The sequence below is a fragment of the Pseudopipra pipra genome, chromosome W (assembly GCF_036250125.1).
Source record: "Pseudopipra pipra isolate bDixPip1 chromosome W, bDixPip1.hap1, whole genome shotgun sequence".
NCBI lineage: Eukaryota > Metazoa > Chordata > Aves > Passeriformes > Pipridae > Pseudopipra > Pseudopipra pipra.
The window spans coordinates 43,925,654-43,943,833 of NC_087580.1; the positions used below are offsets into that span (position 1 = coordinate 43,925,654).

At 46.4% G+C, this 18,180-nt stretch overlaps 1 protein-coding gene across 1 annotated transcript in view; it reads left to right on the plus strand.

Moving 5' to 3' along the window:
• Window positions 1-18,180, plus strand: part of LOC135405126 (zinc finger SWIM domain-containing protein 6-like) — a 229,463-nt gene that overhangs the window by 89,388 nt on the left and 121,895 nt on the right. Inside the window, exon 2 of the mRNA XM_064639842.1 lies at window positions 11,430-11,786. Within this exon, the coding sequence (XP_064495912.1) occupies window positions 11,430-11,786 (357 nt within the window). The remainder of the gene's footprint in view (window positions 1-11,429; window positions 11,787-18,180) is intronic.

Sequence of the window (18,180 nt, forward strand, 5' to 3'; positions counted from 1 at the left end):
CGGATCATCTTATGGATGGGGATCACAGAGTCTCGGTTCATTTGGTATTGCCGATGATGCACTGTTGTGGTGGCAATTGGCACCTGCTGTTGCTCAACCTTCAGCTGTCCCACAGCAGGAGGATTCTTTAAGAGGCCAGTCAATGAATTCAACTGTTTAATCTCTTCTGTCTCCACAGTAGCTATCCCAAAAGCCCATTGATGTCCTTTTGGGCCTTTGAAATACCTACTCCTGAGGTAGTCTATGCTAAGGATACACGGGGCCTCTGGATCAGTCATGATGGGGTGTCTATGCCATTCCTTCCCGGTCAAGCTTACTTCAGATTCCGGTGCAGTCAGTTGTTGGGATTCCCCTGTCACCCCAGAAATAGAGATGGATTCTGCCCTTACATATCTTGATGGCATCAAGGTACACTCTGCGCCAGTGTCAACTAAAGCCTTAGATCTTTGTGGATCTGATGTGCCAGGCCATCAGATCCACACAGTCCAATAGACCCAATTGTCCCTCTCATCTACCTGGCTAGAGGCAGGGCCCCCCTAGTTCTGGTCATGGTACTCATCGCTCTCTTCCTGTAAATATGACCTGGAGGTCCCTTCAAGAGGATCGGACTTAACATCATCATTCATACCATCTGGAGTCTTGCCCATGAGAGACCGGAGCAGCATTTATCCTTGAAGAGTTTATTGCGGTAGTTGCTCCTCTTTTCAATTCACGTACCCGGGCTGCTAAGGAAGAGGTGGGGTTTCCATCCCACCTCCTCATATCTTCTCCATGCTCATGGAGGTAAAACCATAGATTGCCACATGGAGTGTACCCTCTCTCCTTAGCTGCTCCTGATAGCAGAGACTCTCATTTGTCCTGGCGAGATATGGAAGATTCCTTCCTTAAATTCCTCTCTTTGCTTTGGACATTTTTGGCCAGTTTGGTTTCCACAGATGAGACATGGGCTTGTAATGGGGCGGTGACAGTGTCTTCATAAATCCTGAGTTTACTGACCAACGCGCCCACCTTGTCCTCTCCCTCTCTCCATTGCAACGTTGCTAAGTAGAGGGAATACATTTCTGGCCCAAGTTGCACAAATTTTAACCACATCTGGGATGTGCACTGAATGCTGTCTGGACTTTTAGGGAATCTTTCGTGCTCTGAAAAGATCATCTCCAGTACAGCTAATTCTCTCAAGCATTGGACACCTTGTTCCATCACGTTCCACTGTCCTTGCTGTACATGGAGGTCCTCCTTACAAAGATATCTCTCCCTCACACTTGACAACAGTTGCTGCCAGAGGCTGAGAGTTTCCTCCCTCTTTCCAATCCCCTGAATCTCCTGTGCAGGTCCATTGACCTTGCTTTTCTTTATGGCAAAACCAGTTTTCAGAAGAATCTGAATTATTCTTTTTCCCTTCTCAAACACTTCTTCTGCCTTGTTGCCCCATACAATGATGTTGTCGATGTATTGTAGATGTTCAGGGGCATCATTCTGTTCCAGTACAGTTTGGATTAGTCTGTGACAGATGGTAGGTTTCTGTTTTCACCCCTGGGGCAGTCAATTCCAGGTGTATTGGACACCCCTCGACATGAAAGCAAACTGTGGTCTGCACTCTGCTGCCAAAGTAATTGAGAAAAATGCATTGGCAATGTCAGTTGCAGCATACCACCTGGCTACCTTCAACTCCAGTTCCAGCATTTCTGGTACAGCAGCACTCAGCGGTGGTGTCACTTCGTTCATGCCACGATAGTCTACTGTTAACCTCCACCCTCCATCACACTTTTGCACTGGCCATATGGGACTATTAAAAGGCAAGTGAGTCTTGCTGATCACTCCTTGGCTCTCCAGTTGATGAATCAGCTCATGGATGGCAGCCAGGGAGTCTCAGTTTGTGCAGTATTGCCACTGGTGCACTGACCTGGTAGCAATTGGCACCTGCTGTTCTTCAACTTGCAGCAATCCCATGATGAAGGGATCTTCTGAGAGGCCAGGCAGGGTAGATAATTGTTTGATCTTCTCTTTATTCACAGTGGCTACACCAAAAACCCATCAGTACCCAGTTGGATCCATGAAGTACCCCCCTCTGAGGCAGTCGATGCCAAGTATACAAGGGACCTCTGGGCCAGTCACAATGGGATGCTTTTCCCACTTGTCCCCTCTTAACTCAGCCTCTAATACAGGCAACTCCTGGCATGCCCCTGTCATTCCAGAGATCCAGATAGGTTCTGCATTCCTGTGCCTTGATGGCATCAGTGTGCACTGTGCACCAGTATCTACTAAACCTTTATAGTTCTGTGGATCTGGTGTGCCAGGCCATAGAATCCACACAGTCCAGTATGCCCAGTCATCCCTTTCCTCCTCCTGGCCAAAGACAGGGACCCTCTATTCCCATTCCTGGTCAGAGTATTCACTGTCTGACCCTTGCAGTGCCAGCCCAGAAGTCCCCTCACCAGGATCAAGGGAGGTGATTTCAGTCCTTCTATGTCTGGGAGATCACTGATTGCCTTCTTGTGTCTCTATAGCAACTACACTGACAGCCTTCTTGACTGGCCCCTTCTTAAGAGCTCTCTTCCCTCTCAGTTCACATACATGGGCTTCCGACTTAAAGGTGGAGTCACAATCCACTTGCTCATGTCTTCCCCCTGGTCATGCAGAAAGAACCAGAGTTCACCACGTGCCCTGTGCCTAGGGCTTCCTTTCCCTCTGACTGGAGCAGGAGAGGACCCATCTCCTGGGCTGCCCCTAAGAGCTGAGGTGCTGGCCGATAAGGATGTGAAAGTACACAGTTTCTTCTATGTTTCAGATCCAAGAGGATGTCACCTCTACAGCTGGTGTATCCATTTGTGGGTAATACAATGCTACCAAGCTGTTGGAATATGATGCAGAGGGGCTTTGAATCACCTTCCTCCATGTGGCTTGTGTGCAAAGGACATCCTCTGAATGTTATCATTTTTTTAGATCACCGTAGATGACTTCCAGCACTGCTAATTCTCTCAAGTACTGGATACCTTCGTCTGCAGTGGTCCGCTTTCCTGTGGAGTTCACAAGATCTTCCTTAAATGGATACCTTGCCCTCACACTGGAGAGGAGCCATCTGCAGAGTCTCCGAATTGCTGCCTCTTTTCCAATTCCTCTTTCCTGATCTCTTGCAAAGAATCCCAGCTGTTGGGCTTCATGACCTTCCAATTTCTGACTATTGGCCCCATTATCCCAGCATCAAAGCAGTCAGGTAGGAATCCGCTCACCTGGCTGGTGGCTGTAATCTTTCTGCAAGCCTCGAAGTTCTGATGAGGTCAGGGACTGGCTAACTTCAGTTTCCTGTTTGATTTGTCTTACTCCTTTCTTCAATTTCTTTGTTGAAGGACTGACTTCTTGATCAGACCCTTCCTTTCCTGATTTTCCTTCTTTTTCTTCTCCTTCTTCTTCTTCCAGCCTTTCTAGTTGATGACATGGACCTGTAGTTCTCCTTATCCATTTTTTCTTTTTCTCTACTGGGGCAATGACTGTAGTTGTTGTGGCTTGAGTCCCTATGTCAGCCATAGTGTCCTCCATTGCAGTTTGGGTTTCCTTTCTCAACCACAGTCCTCTGAGAGTACTGAACTGTGGCTCGATAGGCACAGGCCAGGCCCCAGTACAGGGCAAGAGGCTGCTGATTTTCATTGGGGTAGGCAAGGCACCCTTCCATCAGGTGACATGTCAGTTTGCCAGGGTTGAATACCTGTTCAGGTGTAAAGTCCCAGGTAATGGGAGGTGATAACCACCTTAGGAACCTGCCCATATCCTTCCACACACCCTGCCAGCTGGGAACTAGATGCCTCAGGGCACATTTCAATATATCCTCACCTAAAATTTATTTTTTCTTACACCAGGATGACACAAGATTCTATGAACTCCATTACGGCGGATTGGGGATATGGGGGAGACCTCCAGGCCTTATGCTGCTAGCCCCATTACCTGCGAGGTGAATGTCCTTCCCCCCACCCCAGCACGTGGCCCGGTGACCCCGCAAGGAGCACACACAGACCACCTGGGAGGGACGGACGAAAGAGGAAGTTTATTGTGGGGTTTGGGTTTATAAGGCTTTTTGGAGGGTCAAAGGGGACCAATCACGAGTTCAGGGTCACACAAAAGAAACCATCAGGTAAGGGGTTAACAGCCAATAGGAAGGGGTTAACAGGGGACCAATGGGACACCTCAGGACACCTTGTATGGGAGACAATAGCTTCACAGGGGGTGTTGGGAAGAGGGAGGCAGTGACACTGCAGAAAATACACAAACATGTTGAGACATGTTTAAACTACAGTAAAAGCTTTTGTTTCCATAGGGTTAGAGCTGTTTTCCTCACCAGTCCATCTCTGACAGGACTTTTTCCATACTGCATATGGCAAGTTCATTGCCACATCTCCTCCTTTTTTGTCTTTTAAAGCTGGATATGCTTTTAATGATTGAGAGGTTCTGGCACAACTGAGGAAGCATGGAAAGACACACATAAAGAGAAACACTACAGAAAGTCCTAGTACGATAACTACAATAATTTTCTTAATAGTGGAAGAGAGGCCTTTGAAGGGCAGCCAGCTGAAAAAATCATCAAAAGTCAGAGGATCAGCTTGCTTGATTTCATGAACTAAGGATTTAAGCTGATTAATCTGGGAGTGGATAGATTGTGAGTGATCAGAGAAGTTGAGGCAGCAGAGGCCTTCAAACTCCTGACACCCATGGCCATTTACTAGAAGGAGAAAATCTATTGCAGCACGATTTTGTAACAAAGCTTTCTTATTGGTTTGGGTATCTTGTAAGAGATCATCAAGGGCAGCACTTGTGGCATTAGCTTCTTTTGCTAGCCAACATCCCATTCTGGTAAGGAGAGTTAAGGCTTTTGTGGAGCTGACAATTGGAAGTATACCACTTATAATGTTTGCAGTGTCTGACCAAAAATGCATGTTGGAGTTGCATTCTGCTGTGAATTCACTCAAGGACTGTAATTTTGCTAAAGGATGTTCTTCAGCTGGATGTGGGGGTGCCGCAGCTACAGGGACCTGCACTGCTTTAGGTGGAGAAAGGGATTTTGATTGTGATGGATAGAAATTAAGAGGTGGGTGCAAACCTTGGAATTGCCTGCGCACTCTATGATGTGAGAAGGGTGAGGTGCTTTGGAGGTTACTGTTTCTTTTTGCACGATTTTTGGGAGGCCTTACAGGTAAAGATTTCATAAGGGTAGCTGGATTGTACAGTGTTAATTTTCCAAATGTGCAGGGGCCTCCAGCAGCTAATCTAGGAATCATATTCCAGACTCTAAGTCCACAAATTAAAAAGACTCCTTTTGGAAGAATAACCGAATCAGGGGTAGCATGTATCTGGTAAGAAACCTCTTCCTTACACCAGAAACTGAAATTGGAATAAGGTCCATAAGAGGTGACATTAATTAATTCAGGAGGGGAAACATATTTGTTGTGAATGAAGTAAAAACAGAGAGGAGAAACAATACTCCCTAAGATTTCTAATTCCTCAGGTCTCTGCCACTGATAGCTAAATGTCTGCCTGTCATGTGAAGTTTTTGCTGGTCTTGTGAGACAGTCCAAGAATGGATTCTTGAACTGATCGTGGTCATCACACCAGGGGATATACTGATTTCTAAAATTACCCCATTCGCTGGGTGTCCAGGGGATTCCTACCAGACAGGTCTTAAAAGGGTGAGAGGGATCTAAGGTAGAGAGACAGATAGAGTCAGTATTTAGTGATTGTGCCAGGTTTAGCCAAACATTTTGGCCAGGGAGCATTACCCAATTAGGAATTGTTGGAGGAGGTGTGGCAAGGGCTCCTGACATTGTCTTTCTGATTTGCTGGTGTTATGCTGCACGCAAAAAACAGGATTATCCCGAAGATGCTGCTGATGAGGGATCGCTTCCTGTAGCTGGTGCTGAATCCGTTGGTGCTGGATCTGCTGCTGGTTGAGCTGGGAGGGAAACTTCTTGGTGGATTCTTACTAGTCTGGACGGTATCCATTTTGGACCTGCTCCTGTGGAGACACAAGCATGTCCTCTCCCCCAAACAATTAGAGGGACAGGACCAAGCCATTCTCCTGTCAGGATATCTTTGTATTTTACCTTAGCTTCCCCCGTTTTTAATTTTCCAGCTCCAAAATGATGTCCAACAGGTGAAACATCCTCATGCAGCCTATTTAAAAAATTGAGGACATACAATGCCTTGTTTAAACATTCTGATGGAGAGAGACCTACAGTTGTTTTTTCTTGTTTTTTCAGCATATCTTTTAAGGATTTGTGAGTTCTCTCTACTATCCTTTGTCCCTGTGGAGAGTGCGAGAAGGCCTGGGTGATAGTGGGTTTCCGTGTTTGTCAAATAGAGATCGACATTGTACAGCCCAATGTACCCCTTTTTTACACCTGGGGCAAAGGCCTGGACGAATGGTTTTTGGAGAATTGGGGCTCTGAACTTGTGGGCAGTTAGCTTTTATATGACCTGCACGTTTGCAATTATGGCATATTATTGTGGAGGGGTCTAGGGCTGCTGCTAAAACCTGGGCCATTTTTTCTGCCATCTGCTGAGTTGCCTCAGCAATCTGATTGCCCAATTGTGTATTAGCTTCAACTAATTGGCTTGACATTGATGCCTGAGCTTGGACCAGGCTATCTGCTAATTTGTCATTAGGGCTAATATCTTTGCAAGTCTTTACCATATCCATGGAGGTAGGGTCCCGAAGGTTTCTAAGTATTTGTTGACACTGTGCATTTGAATTGGAGATAGCTAACTTCAAGAACAGGGCATCTTGTGCTTCTTTCACCTTTATTTGTTTTTCTATAGATTCTTTTAACCGTTCTGCAAAGTCAATAAAAGATTCATCAGGCTTTTGAATTATATTATGGAAAGGTGGAGTTGTTTCAGAAGCCTCAGCTACTGATTGCAGTGCCAAAAATGCCATATTTTTAGTAGCAATTAAGTCTTGTTTTGGAATTTTGGCCTGATCTGTATTTGCAGAATAAGGACCTTCACCAAAAAGCATTTGTATGGTAGTTTTTATAGGTCTACGTGTAGTAGAGCTAGTTTCATGAGCATATTTTCTAATTAAGGCTTGCCATTCATCTAAAAACAATGATACTTGTACTTTAGTTAGTAAAGCTCTCATGATATCTTTTAAATCATTTGGGGTTAGTATAAAACCAGAGAATATAGATGACAGAATTCCCATTGCATAAGCTGAGTTTAACCCATAAGTTGTTACCGCTTTTTTTGCATCCTTGAGAAGGGGTATGGATAAGGGGTCCCACACCGGGGCTGAACCTGGATTATAAAACACTGGATATGCCTGCAATAAATTTACATCATTAACAGGTGTATCAATATCATCTATATCATTACAATCATTGGTCTGGTCGGTTCCTGTGGAAGAAACAAAAGGGTTAGAAGGAGAAACAGAATTGTTAAAATTATTGGACATATTTGAAAATGGATTATTGGGAGAAAATTGGTTAAATGTTTTTAAGGATTGTGAGTTCGGTGTTGCTGAGTCTATCACCGCTGGATTCACGCTGTAAGAAGTGGGGGAAACACTGTCTGTTAGCTGCGGGTTTCTTTGCATGTTGCAGCATGATGTGGGAAGAAGCGGAGCAGAGTTGGAGCTGCAGGGCAGGGGTTGTCCCATCCCCGGTGCCGGGCACGGAGGGGGTCCCGATGACGTCATCCTGTCCTGCTGGGCATCCGTAGGGAAGGCAGGAAATCTCGCTGCTGGTCCAGCGTGGTTGAAAGTTGGAAATTCCTCGCCTCCTTTGTTTGACCATGCGGTGATAGTTGTCGGGGGCTGTGGCTGTGGAGGCGCCTGGGGAAACTGCAGTTGGTGATCGCCTGCTGAGAGCTGCTGGGCGGGAGGGAGTGGGGCCGGGGCTACACAAACGGCTGCTGGATTTTCCTCGGCACAAATCTGTCCTGAACAGTGTCTGTGGCAACTATTCCATGTCAGGGGTGGTGGCTGAGGGAAGTCGGGGCTTGGGAGCGGCGGGATGGTTTCGCCTGCTCTCAGAGGGAGAGGGGGAGGGGGGCGAGGAGGGATCCCGTTGGAGCTGTCCGCGGGCGGCTTCTCCTCCCCCCGCTGCGCCGGCAGCCGCGGCGGAGGAGCCCGGGACGGGGCAGGGGCTGCCCCGATGTTAATGCCCGGGATGGGGGTTGCCGCTCCGGGTCCCATCTGCGCAGGGGGCTGAGGATGACCAGTTCCAAAGCTTCCTGCTGTATCAAGGACCGGGGGCGCGGCTCCGCCATGTGCTGACCGCGATGGGGGGGGTGAGGGGGGACGCCTGCCCAGGGCTGCCGGTCGTGATCTCTGTTTCCCTCCTCCCCTGCTTCCCGCGGCGATTTCGATCTCCCACCCTCTCCTAGACCCCGGAGGGAAGCTGCGCTGCTTTCTCGTTGGGGCTCAGAATCTTTTTCTTGCATTTCAAGAATTGTTACGATATGAGTCCAAGCTATGTTGGCATGTATTGCTGCTTTATCGTTGGAATTTGCAGCTATCCAAATCTGTCTGCCTAGTAGTTCCCAGTCTTTAGTCGTCAGACAGAAAGGAAGTTTAAAGTCAGTTTTAACCATAACTTTGGAAAGGCTTTTTAAGGATTTTTTGTTAGTCGATTTGCCATTACAACTTAATAAATTTTTCAAATGCTTATAGTTCTCTTTTTCTGTCTTAGTGAGGGATGCTCCCATTTTTGTTTTTTTTCTTTTTGTTTGTTTCTTTATATAAGGGAATATGCCGGGTCTGCTCCTTACCTGAATGTCCTCAGGAAGGTTGAAGTACTCAAAACAGGCTGCTCTCCTGTGGTGATGCTGCCCGCTAGTACTTTTGCCGCTTAGACTCCGGTCCGCCGTTGCACACAAACTACTCCTATACTGCTATAATCTTCACAGAAGAGTTCAAACAATCTTGGCCTCACCACGGGGCACCAATTACGGCGGATTGGGGATATGGGGGAGACCTCCAGGCCTTATGCTGCACTCCAGGCCTTATGCTGCACTCCATAGTGTGCCAACAGTATTAATTGATAGTATTAAACAGTTCGTTTAAGGGTGAACAAGGACCACAGGAGCCTGCATTATAAAACCATCCACATCGATCCTGGATAGGGAGAGGGAGATTTATTCCCTCATCCTTTCTCCAAGATAGCTCCCCCAGCACAACAAGGCCATCAATCGAAGGGCAAAGTACAGAGACATTATTTGTATCAACATGTTCCCAAACTCAGCAAAATAAAGAGATAAGCAGTGCAACTGACAAACTCTGTGTCCCCCACAGGAACTTGATACTCATTAACTACTATTACTATAGCATGCTTAATATATAACTGCCACTGTCTCACCCCACACTGGGTGCCAAAAAGGACTGTGGTGGGTTGACCTTGGCTGAATGCCAAGTGCCCATCAAGCCACTCTATCACTCCCCCTTCTCAGCTGGACAGGGAAGAGAAAATAAGATGGAAAACAACTCATAGGTTGAGATAAGGCAGTTTACTAAAGCAAAAGTTTGTGCATGCACAAGCAAAGGGAAAAAAACCATTTTATTCTCTGCTTCCCATCAGCAAGCAATGTCCGTCCACTTCCCAGGAAGCAGGGCTGCAGTACACATAGTGGTCGCTCTGGAAGGCAAACACCGTAAATAAAGAATGCCTCCCCTTCCTCCTCCTTCCCTTAACTTTTATATCTGAGCTGACATCATATGGTCTGGGATATTCCTTTGGTCTGTTTGGGTCAGTTGGTCTAGTTGTGCCCCCTGCCAGGATCTTGCCCACCCTCAGCCTACTAATGGGGGTCGGAACGTTGGAAAGACAGTGCTGATGCTGTGCCAGCACTGCTCAGCAGTAGCCAAAACACTGGTGTGTTATCAACACCTTTCTAGCTACCAGTGTAAAATGCAAAGCACAGCACTGTGAGGGCTGCTATGGGGAAATGAACACCATCTCAACCAGACCCAATATAGCTCCTTACTGAGAGCAGGAATGAGTAGGATCAGGCCCTTTTTGAGTGTTCGAGTGTTAGGCTTTCCCTCAGGTCATAGATGAGAGAGTTTTATGCATGCTTCATAGGAAAGCTATATTTAAAAAAAGATATCTCCCATTCAATTTTTTTGAGACCACCAATACATATCTCATTTACTGGAAATTAACCTGAAATAGAACTGGATAAGTTTTAACAAATCTTCTTTTTTTGAGAGAGAGCACTCTTGGGAGCATGCTATGATTACTTAAAAACCAAAGGGAAAGGCAGAGGGAGGATACTGCTTCCTACAACACACTTTTCTTTAAATAGAAGAATACTTCATCAGTTTTGGACTTTGAGGGAATGTGGCTTTATATTATTTCCATTATAAATAGTTAATGTATAACACCTTACTTGTAATATCCGTTCTAGATTTTATGCATGCAGTCTGTTCAAGTTTAATACTGATACAGAATATGTAATTTGTATTGCTTTGTATCTATACCTCTGACTTTATGCTTGAATCAAAAATCAATGTCATGTTTACATAAAATCCAAACGAAACACACAAATTCTTCAGTGATAAAGTACTGAGAGCCAAATCTGGGTCTTTATGTTGGGAAAACAGATAGGTTTAGGTCTGATCTTCAGAGCATAGTTTGAGACTTTGGTTCAACAGGGTGCTTGGTGGAGTAGTAGCTGAAGTGAAAATCTTTCTTATGGTATACGATACCTTCTTACAATATAAGGTAACCCAGGTCTTTTACCTTGCACTTTATCATGCCAAGTGGAAATGTACACTTCTGAAACAGTGCACGTGTGTCTCATTCATTATTATAAATCTGATATGCTGTGTATCAGTAACCACAGCAGTTTCCATCTCCAAAGAGCTACACAAACATAGCTGCCCTACAAAATTGCTTGAGTTGAAGCTTTAGCATCATCTCAGTGAGGGGAGAGGTGAAAGCAATGAGGTTAAGTAACTTATGTCAGTGAATTGGTGGCAGAGTTGAGATTAGGACCAGGGTTTGTGCCACTAGAGTGAACTACTTTCCTCTTACTTATTGAGAGAATGGTTAAATTTGCTGGTAGGTGCAGGCTCTCTGGTGTGAGGTTTGGAAAATTGCTGCCAGCTTGCTGAACTACTGGGATTTTCACATTGGTCTTAATTGTATGCAACTCTGCTTCTGCAGCTATCATTTACCAAATAACTTTTTCTTACTATCAAACTTTTATGAATGTTGTGATGGAATAGCAAAGAGGGCTTGTAAACTAGCTCCTTTTGATTTTATTTGAGATGAAAAGGGTATGAATGAAAGAAAAAGTTCATCATATTTTTAATTAAATCAAATTCTTTAAGTTATATTATTTCTCAGAAATAGATGATGACTTTTACTTGATTAATGAAAGGGTATTGATAATAAGATATGGTATTTGATTTAATAATGTAAGATCTTTTTTTCCTTTCACAGGTTTCCACTTAAGTGGCACAGTGACAGACCCTGCAATGCAATCAGAGCCAGAAACTCTTTGCAATGTAGCTATCAGCTTTGATCGTTGCAAGATTACCTCAGTGACCTGTAGCTGTGGAAACAAGGACATATTTTACTGTGCCCATGTTGTGGCACTCTCTTTATACCGGATTCGCAAGCCAGATCAGGTCAAACTGCATCTTCCCATTTCAGAGACACTGTTTCAAATGAACAGAGACCAACTACAAAAATTTGTACAGTATTTGATCACAGTGCACCATACAGAAGTTTTGCCAACTGCTCAGAAATTAGCAGACGAAATACTTTCTCAGAATTCGGAAATCAATCAAGTCCATGGTAAGTTTGATAGTTGTTCTTCCTTTTGTTTCATTCCCTCTCTGGTTTCTGAGGTCTTTTCTCTTGTGGCACTCACAAGTGTGACCTCCTGAGGTCCCTTCCAACCTGAATTACTTTGTGATTTTTATGGTTGTCTCAGTTTAACGAGACAGAAATATTCCATTAGGAGGGTGGGATATGGGAAAAACAACTGAGCTCCTCCTTCCGAGTAATTACAACTTTGAAATTAAGAGGCTCCAGTTGAAAAGTGTGGAAAAGAAAAATAACAGCTCTTTACTAAAGAATATATATATAGGCAACACAACAAACAAACAAGCAACAATCCCAGAACCCAACTTTCACTGAAAACAATTAAGTACTTCTTTGCCTTTCAGCGCAGTTATAACCATACCCATCAGGGGACGCTGGCGCCTCGGGAGGCAGGGGCTGCAGTGCCTCACTATTGGTCACCAGGGGGCGCTGTTGGGCTCCAGAGGAGCAGAGGATGCAGTTGCTCTCTGATGGTTGGCAGGGGGCGCCGTTGGGCTCTGGCAGCCGCTGCGTCTGTGGGCCCACGTGCCAAACGGGGACCCCCACCGGAAAGGAGAAGGGGGGAGGGTCATTCCTCCTGTGGACTCATGCTTTCCAGTGTGAGAAGAGCAGCCTTTCCCCTTGATATGGTTTGAAGCTGGCTCCCTGCCAAGTCTCCAAACCTTACCACCAGAAGTCCTCCCCCCAAACCTCAGGGAGAAGAGGGAGTAAAAAACTAAGAAAACCCGAAACGAGAGAGAGACAACCAAAGTGAGATATATAAATATATTTACACTTATATATATAATTAAAATATACAATTTCAAAAGGGAAAGGGAAGGGGAAGGAAAAGGGAACAAAACTAAAATAATATATATATATATTCCAATTAGTGACACAATATCTAACAACTAAAAGAGTTAGCAAAGAAATAGCTCACTACTCTCCTGGGACAACCGAGAGTCGCTCCGGAACGATCGCCGGCAACCTCTGTCTCCCAAGGTCAGTAAGGCCTAGCCCGGCCTCACTCCCCAACACGGCAGACTCAACAGCAGGGAACCTGCACCTCCAAGCCGCCGGAAGGAAAGAGAGAGCGAAGGCCTCTCCTCCTTTCTTCTTATAATCTGGCTTCCGTAAAAATCGTAGGGAATACTGGGTAAATCTGGACCCTTCCCTGGTTACAAACTGGTCACCAAGGAAGGCCTAGCCCAAACCACCACACCGCTCAGAAGTTCCTCCGCAGATGGTACCAGCTTCTCCAATGAAATCTGAGGCAAGTCTGGGCCGTGGGCAGAACAGGGCATGAGGGAATGGAGGTGAACCGGGGCCAAAGGCAGCTAGATGACTTGGCCAAAACCAAAATGAACCCCTGTGCAAGTTTGGAGCTGGTTTCCCGCCAAGCCCCCGAAACCCGACAACAAGGACCCGCCTCCCAGAGAGGGAAGAGAAAAGAAAAAAAAACCCAAGCAACCAAAGCTATAGCAAAAATGTATATATATATATATATATATATATATATATATTTTACATATGAGACAGATACACACAACGAGAATACCACACACCACAACTCCAGAAATCCCAAACAGCTCCCCAAAAAGGGAAGAGGGGGAGGGAGAAGGGAGAAGGACAAAAAGGGGCAAGGACCGAGCAAGTCAACCAGCCAACCGAAGGCAAACTAGCAAAAATCTCACCACTTCCCTTCGAACAGGCAGGATGGCTAGACACGGCCCAGGGCTCTCCCCTCACGCGTGGCAGATAACAGCAGTCACTGTAGGCCTCGGCTCCAGATAAACAAGACCGAGACAGGGACCCACCGTTCTCGAACCTCATGGGAAAGGAAGAGAGAGAGCTCCCTCCTGCTGGCTTTATTTATACCTCAAGTTACGTAAAGGAATAGCATGGAATACTTCCGTGATCACTTTCCAAGTTCCTTCCTGGTTACAAGCTGGTCTCCAGGAAGGCCTAGAGTGAAACCACCACATTCTCCACCCCTTATTCCATACTATTTCTTTACGTAACACCTATGTCTCATGTTCGCCTACATCCCGCGCATATATATACACATATACATATATATATACATATAGTTCTTGTTGGTCTCTCGGCACAGTTGTCTCGTCATTGGAAAATCAATACCGATGTCAGTTCAGTTCAGTCCAGATCTTTGGTCTCCTCAGTCACAATTACAGTTCTGATTTATGGCCGTTTCATCACTGGACTGTCTCATCACCGGATACCAGCATCAGCTTAGTTCAGGTCTCTCTCTCTCTCTCTCATCTGGTGACTGGCTTCCTGTAAAAACACAGCTCAGGACATACAATTAGTTTTTCCTCAAGGCTAAATTTCCTTGAGGCACACATTGGATCACTCCATCCTTCTTCATTATCCACCACGTATGTCCTGGCCCTTGAGCAAAGACAATCCCACGAATGGGTTTGTTTTGACCTGAGGCGGGGTAACCCAAACAGCTTTCCCTAGCATTCCCCTCAAATGGATTGCTGGAACTTTATCTCTATCAACAATGTGAAGGGATTCTGCCTGTGCAGGGCCAGCTCGATTGACAGAACCCCTGGTGTTAACTAGCCAGGTAGCCTCGGCTAAGTTTTTGTCCCAGTTTTTATAAGTTCCTTCACCCAGTGACTTTAGAGTCGTCTTCAACAGTCCGTTATATCTCTCAACCTTCCCAGCAGCTGGTGCGTGATAGGGAATGTGGTACACCCATTCGATACCATGTTCCCTCGCCCAAGTGGTGACTATTTCATTTTTGAAATGAGTCCCATTGTCCGACTCAATACGTTCTGGGGTCCCGTGTCTCCACAGGACTTGCTTTTCAAGGCCCAAAATGGTATTCTGGGCCGTTGCGTGAGGCACTGAAAAAGTCTCTAACCATCCCGTTGTTGCTTCCACCATGGTAAGTACATAGCACTTACCTTGGCGGGTCTGTGGCAGTTTGATATAATCAACCTGCCATGCCTCTCCATACTTATACTTATCCCATCGTCCACCATACCACAGGGGCTTCAGTCTTTTCGCCTGCTTAATAGCGGCACAAGTCTCACAATCATGGATAACTTCAGAAATGATATCCATGGTTAAATCCACCCCTCGGTCTCGTGCCCATCTGTGGGTGGCATCTCAGCCCTGATGACCGGAAGCATCATGGACCCATCGAGCCAGAAACAGCTCTCCCTTCTGCTGCCAGTCTAGGTCTACTTGTGACACTCCTATCTGTGCAGCTCGGTCCGCTTCTCTGTTGTTATTGTGTTCTTCATTAGTTCGCTTCTTGGACACATGGGCATCTACATGGTGGACTCTCACATTCAGACTCTTCGCTCTGGCAGCGATGTCCTGCCACAAGTCAGCAGCCCAGATGGGTTTTCCTCCACGCCTCCAGTTCATCTTCTTCCATCGGTCTAACCATCCCCATAGGGCATTGGTTATCATCCACGAGTCTGTGTAGAGGTAGAGTCTCGGCCAGCCTTCTCGTTCAGCAATGTCCAGGGCCAATTGGATGGCTTTGAGTTCCGCAAATTGACTCGACTCGCCTTGACCCTCAGCGGCTTCTGCCACTTGTCGGGTGGGATTCCAAACGGCTGCTTTCCACTTCCGGTTCCTTTCTACAATACGGCAAGAACCATCAGTGAAAAGGGCATAATGCCTTTCTTCATCTGGCAGCTGATCAAATGGCGGAGTTTCTTCGGCTCGGCTCACTGGCTCTTCTTCTTCTTCTGCCAGGCTGAAGTTCTCACCTTCAGGTCAATTGGTTATGATTTCCAAAATGCCAGGGCGATTCGAGTTCCCGATTCGGACACGTTGCGTAATCAAAGCGATCCACTTGCTCCACATGGCATCGGTGGCATGATGCGTAGGGGGCACCTTCCCTTTGAACATCCAGCTCAAGACTGGTAATCGGGGTGCCAGGAAGAGCTGTGCTTCGGTACCAATTACCTCTGAAGCTACTCGTATACCTTCATATGCCGCTAAGATTTCCTTTTCCACAGGGGTGTAATTGGCCTCAGAACCTCTGTAGCTTCGGCTCCAGAAACCCAGTGGTCGCCCTCGCGTCTCGCCAGGCACCTTTTGCCAGAGGCTCCAGGAGGGACCTTTATCTCCAGCTGCAGTGTAGAGTACATTCTTTACATCTGGTCCCGTTCTGACTGGTCCAAGAGCCACGGCATGTGGAATTTCTTGCTTGATCTGCCTGAAAGCTTGTTGTTGCTCAGGACCCCACTGGAAATTGTTCTTTTTGCGGGTCACAAAGTAAAGAGGGCTCACAATCTGACTGTATTCTGGGATATGCATCCTCTAGAAACCTATTGCTCCCAGGAAAGCTTGGGTTTCTTTCTGGTTTGTGGGTGGAGCCATTGCTACAATCTTGTTGATTATGTCTGTTGGTATCTGGCGTCGTCCATCTTGCCATTTCACCCCTAGGAATTGGATCTCTCGGGCAGGTCCCTTGACTTTGCTTTTCTTGATAGCGAAACTGGCCTCGAGGAGAATCTGGATGATCTTCTGTCCTTTTTTGAAAACTTCTTCTGCTGTATCCCCCCATACAATGATGTCATCGATGTACTGGATGTGTTCGAGAGCCTTACCCTTCTCTAGTGTGACCTGGATCAGTCCATGACAGATGGTTGGACTGTGTTTCCACCCCTGGGGCAGTCAATTCCAGGTGTATTGAACGCCCCTCCAGGTGAAAGCAAACTGTGGCCTGCACTCTGCCGCTAAAGGAATGGAGAAAAACACGTTGGCAATGTCGATGGTGGCGTACCACTTTGCTGTCTTGGACTCCAACTCATACTGGAGCTCCAACATATCTGGCACGGCAGCACTCAACGGTGGCATAACTTCATTTAAGCCACGATAGTCCACAGTCAGTCTCCACTCTCCATCGGACTTACGCACAGGCCAGATGGGGCTGTTGAAGGGTGAATGGGTTCTGCTGACCACCCCTTGGCTCTCCAACTTTCGGATCATTTTGTGGATAGGGATCACAGCATCTCGATTTGTCCGATACTGTCGTCTGTGTACAGTTGTTGTGGCTATTGGCACTTCCTGATCTTTAACTCGCAGTAGTCCTACAATGGAAGGGTCTTCTGAGAGGCCAGGAAGGGCAGACAATTGCTTGGACTCCTCTTCAATCACCGTGGCTATACCAAAAGCCCACCGGTACCCTTTCGGGTCCTTGAAGTATCCTCTTCTTAGGTAGTCCATACCGAGGATGCAAGGGGCTTCTGGCCCTGTCACAATGGGATGCTTTTCCCATTGGTCTCCCGTCAAGCTCATGTCCGCCTCTACTACTGACAATTCTTGAGACCCTCCTGTCACTCCAGAAATAGAAACAGTCTTGGTACTCTTATGCTCTGAAGGCATTAAAGTACACTGGGCTCCAGTATCTATCAAGACCTGGTATCTCTGAGGATCCGATGTGCCAGGCCATCGAACCCACACAGCCCAGTAAACTCGGTTATCTTCTTGGTCCCTTTCCTTCTCCTGGCAGAAGGCAGGGCCCCTCTACTGGTCTTGATCAGAGCATTCGTCGTCAGAGTCTGACTTTGACTTCTTAGACTTTTTGCCGTTGTCGAAGTGGACCTCCATCTCCTTGTGCCTTGGCGATTGCAGTTTCTCTTCTAAGAAGTCTCCATCTACTACATAGACAACTTTCTTGTCAGTGTCCTTTCGCTTCAGCTCCCTCACTCTAGCTTCAAGCTTAGAAGTGGGTTCACCATCCCACTTCTTCATGTTTTCTCCTTTACTACGAAGGTATGCCCATAGTTGGTTACGTGACCAATACTTAGAGTTCTCTTTCCTTCAATGTGTGAATGACAGGGATCGTTAGCAAGATCGAGACCAGGATCGAGGTCTAGGCCGAGGTCGTCTTTGTCGATCCCGCCGTGATCTTCCCATTGGCCTTTCTCTGTAATCTCTATACCTTCTGTCATCTCTGTCTCTAAGGTCGTCCTCATATCTGGAATATTCATAATCTCTCTCCATTCTTTCCCTATCGTAGGTGCGTCGGTACAGGGGATCGAAGGAGTCTTCCATATTTTCCTCTATGGTTCTTATCCAAGCACACATGGTATCCATGCTTGGTTCCTCCATTTTTGGATTATATACGGGTATCAAGCAGGAAATATATGGTTTAGGGGCACCTTGAATTACCTTTTTTCACATTGGTTGCGTGCAGGGAACATTCTCAGGAACTTGGATGTCATAATAATCTGGATCAGAATAGATGATCTCCAGCATGGTCAATTCCCGTAGGTATTGGATGCCTTCTTCCGCAGTCCTCCACCTTCTTGAAGAACTCTTCAGGGACTCCTTAAATGGGTATTTCACTCTCACCGCGTGGAGGATTCGGAGCCAAAGACTGGACACCATT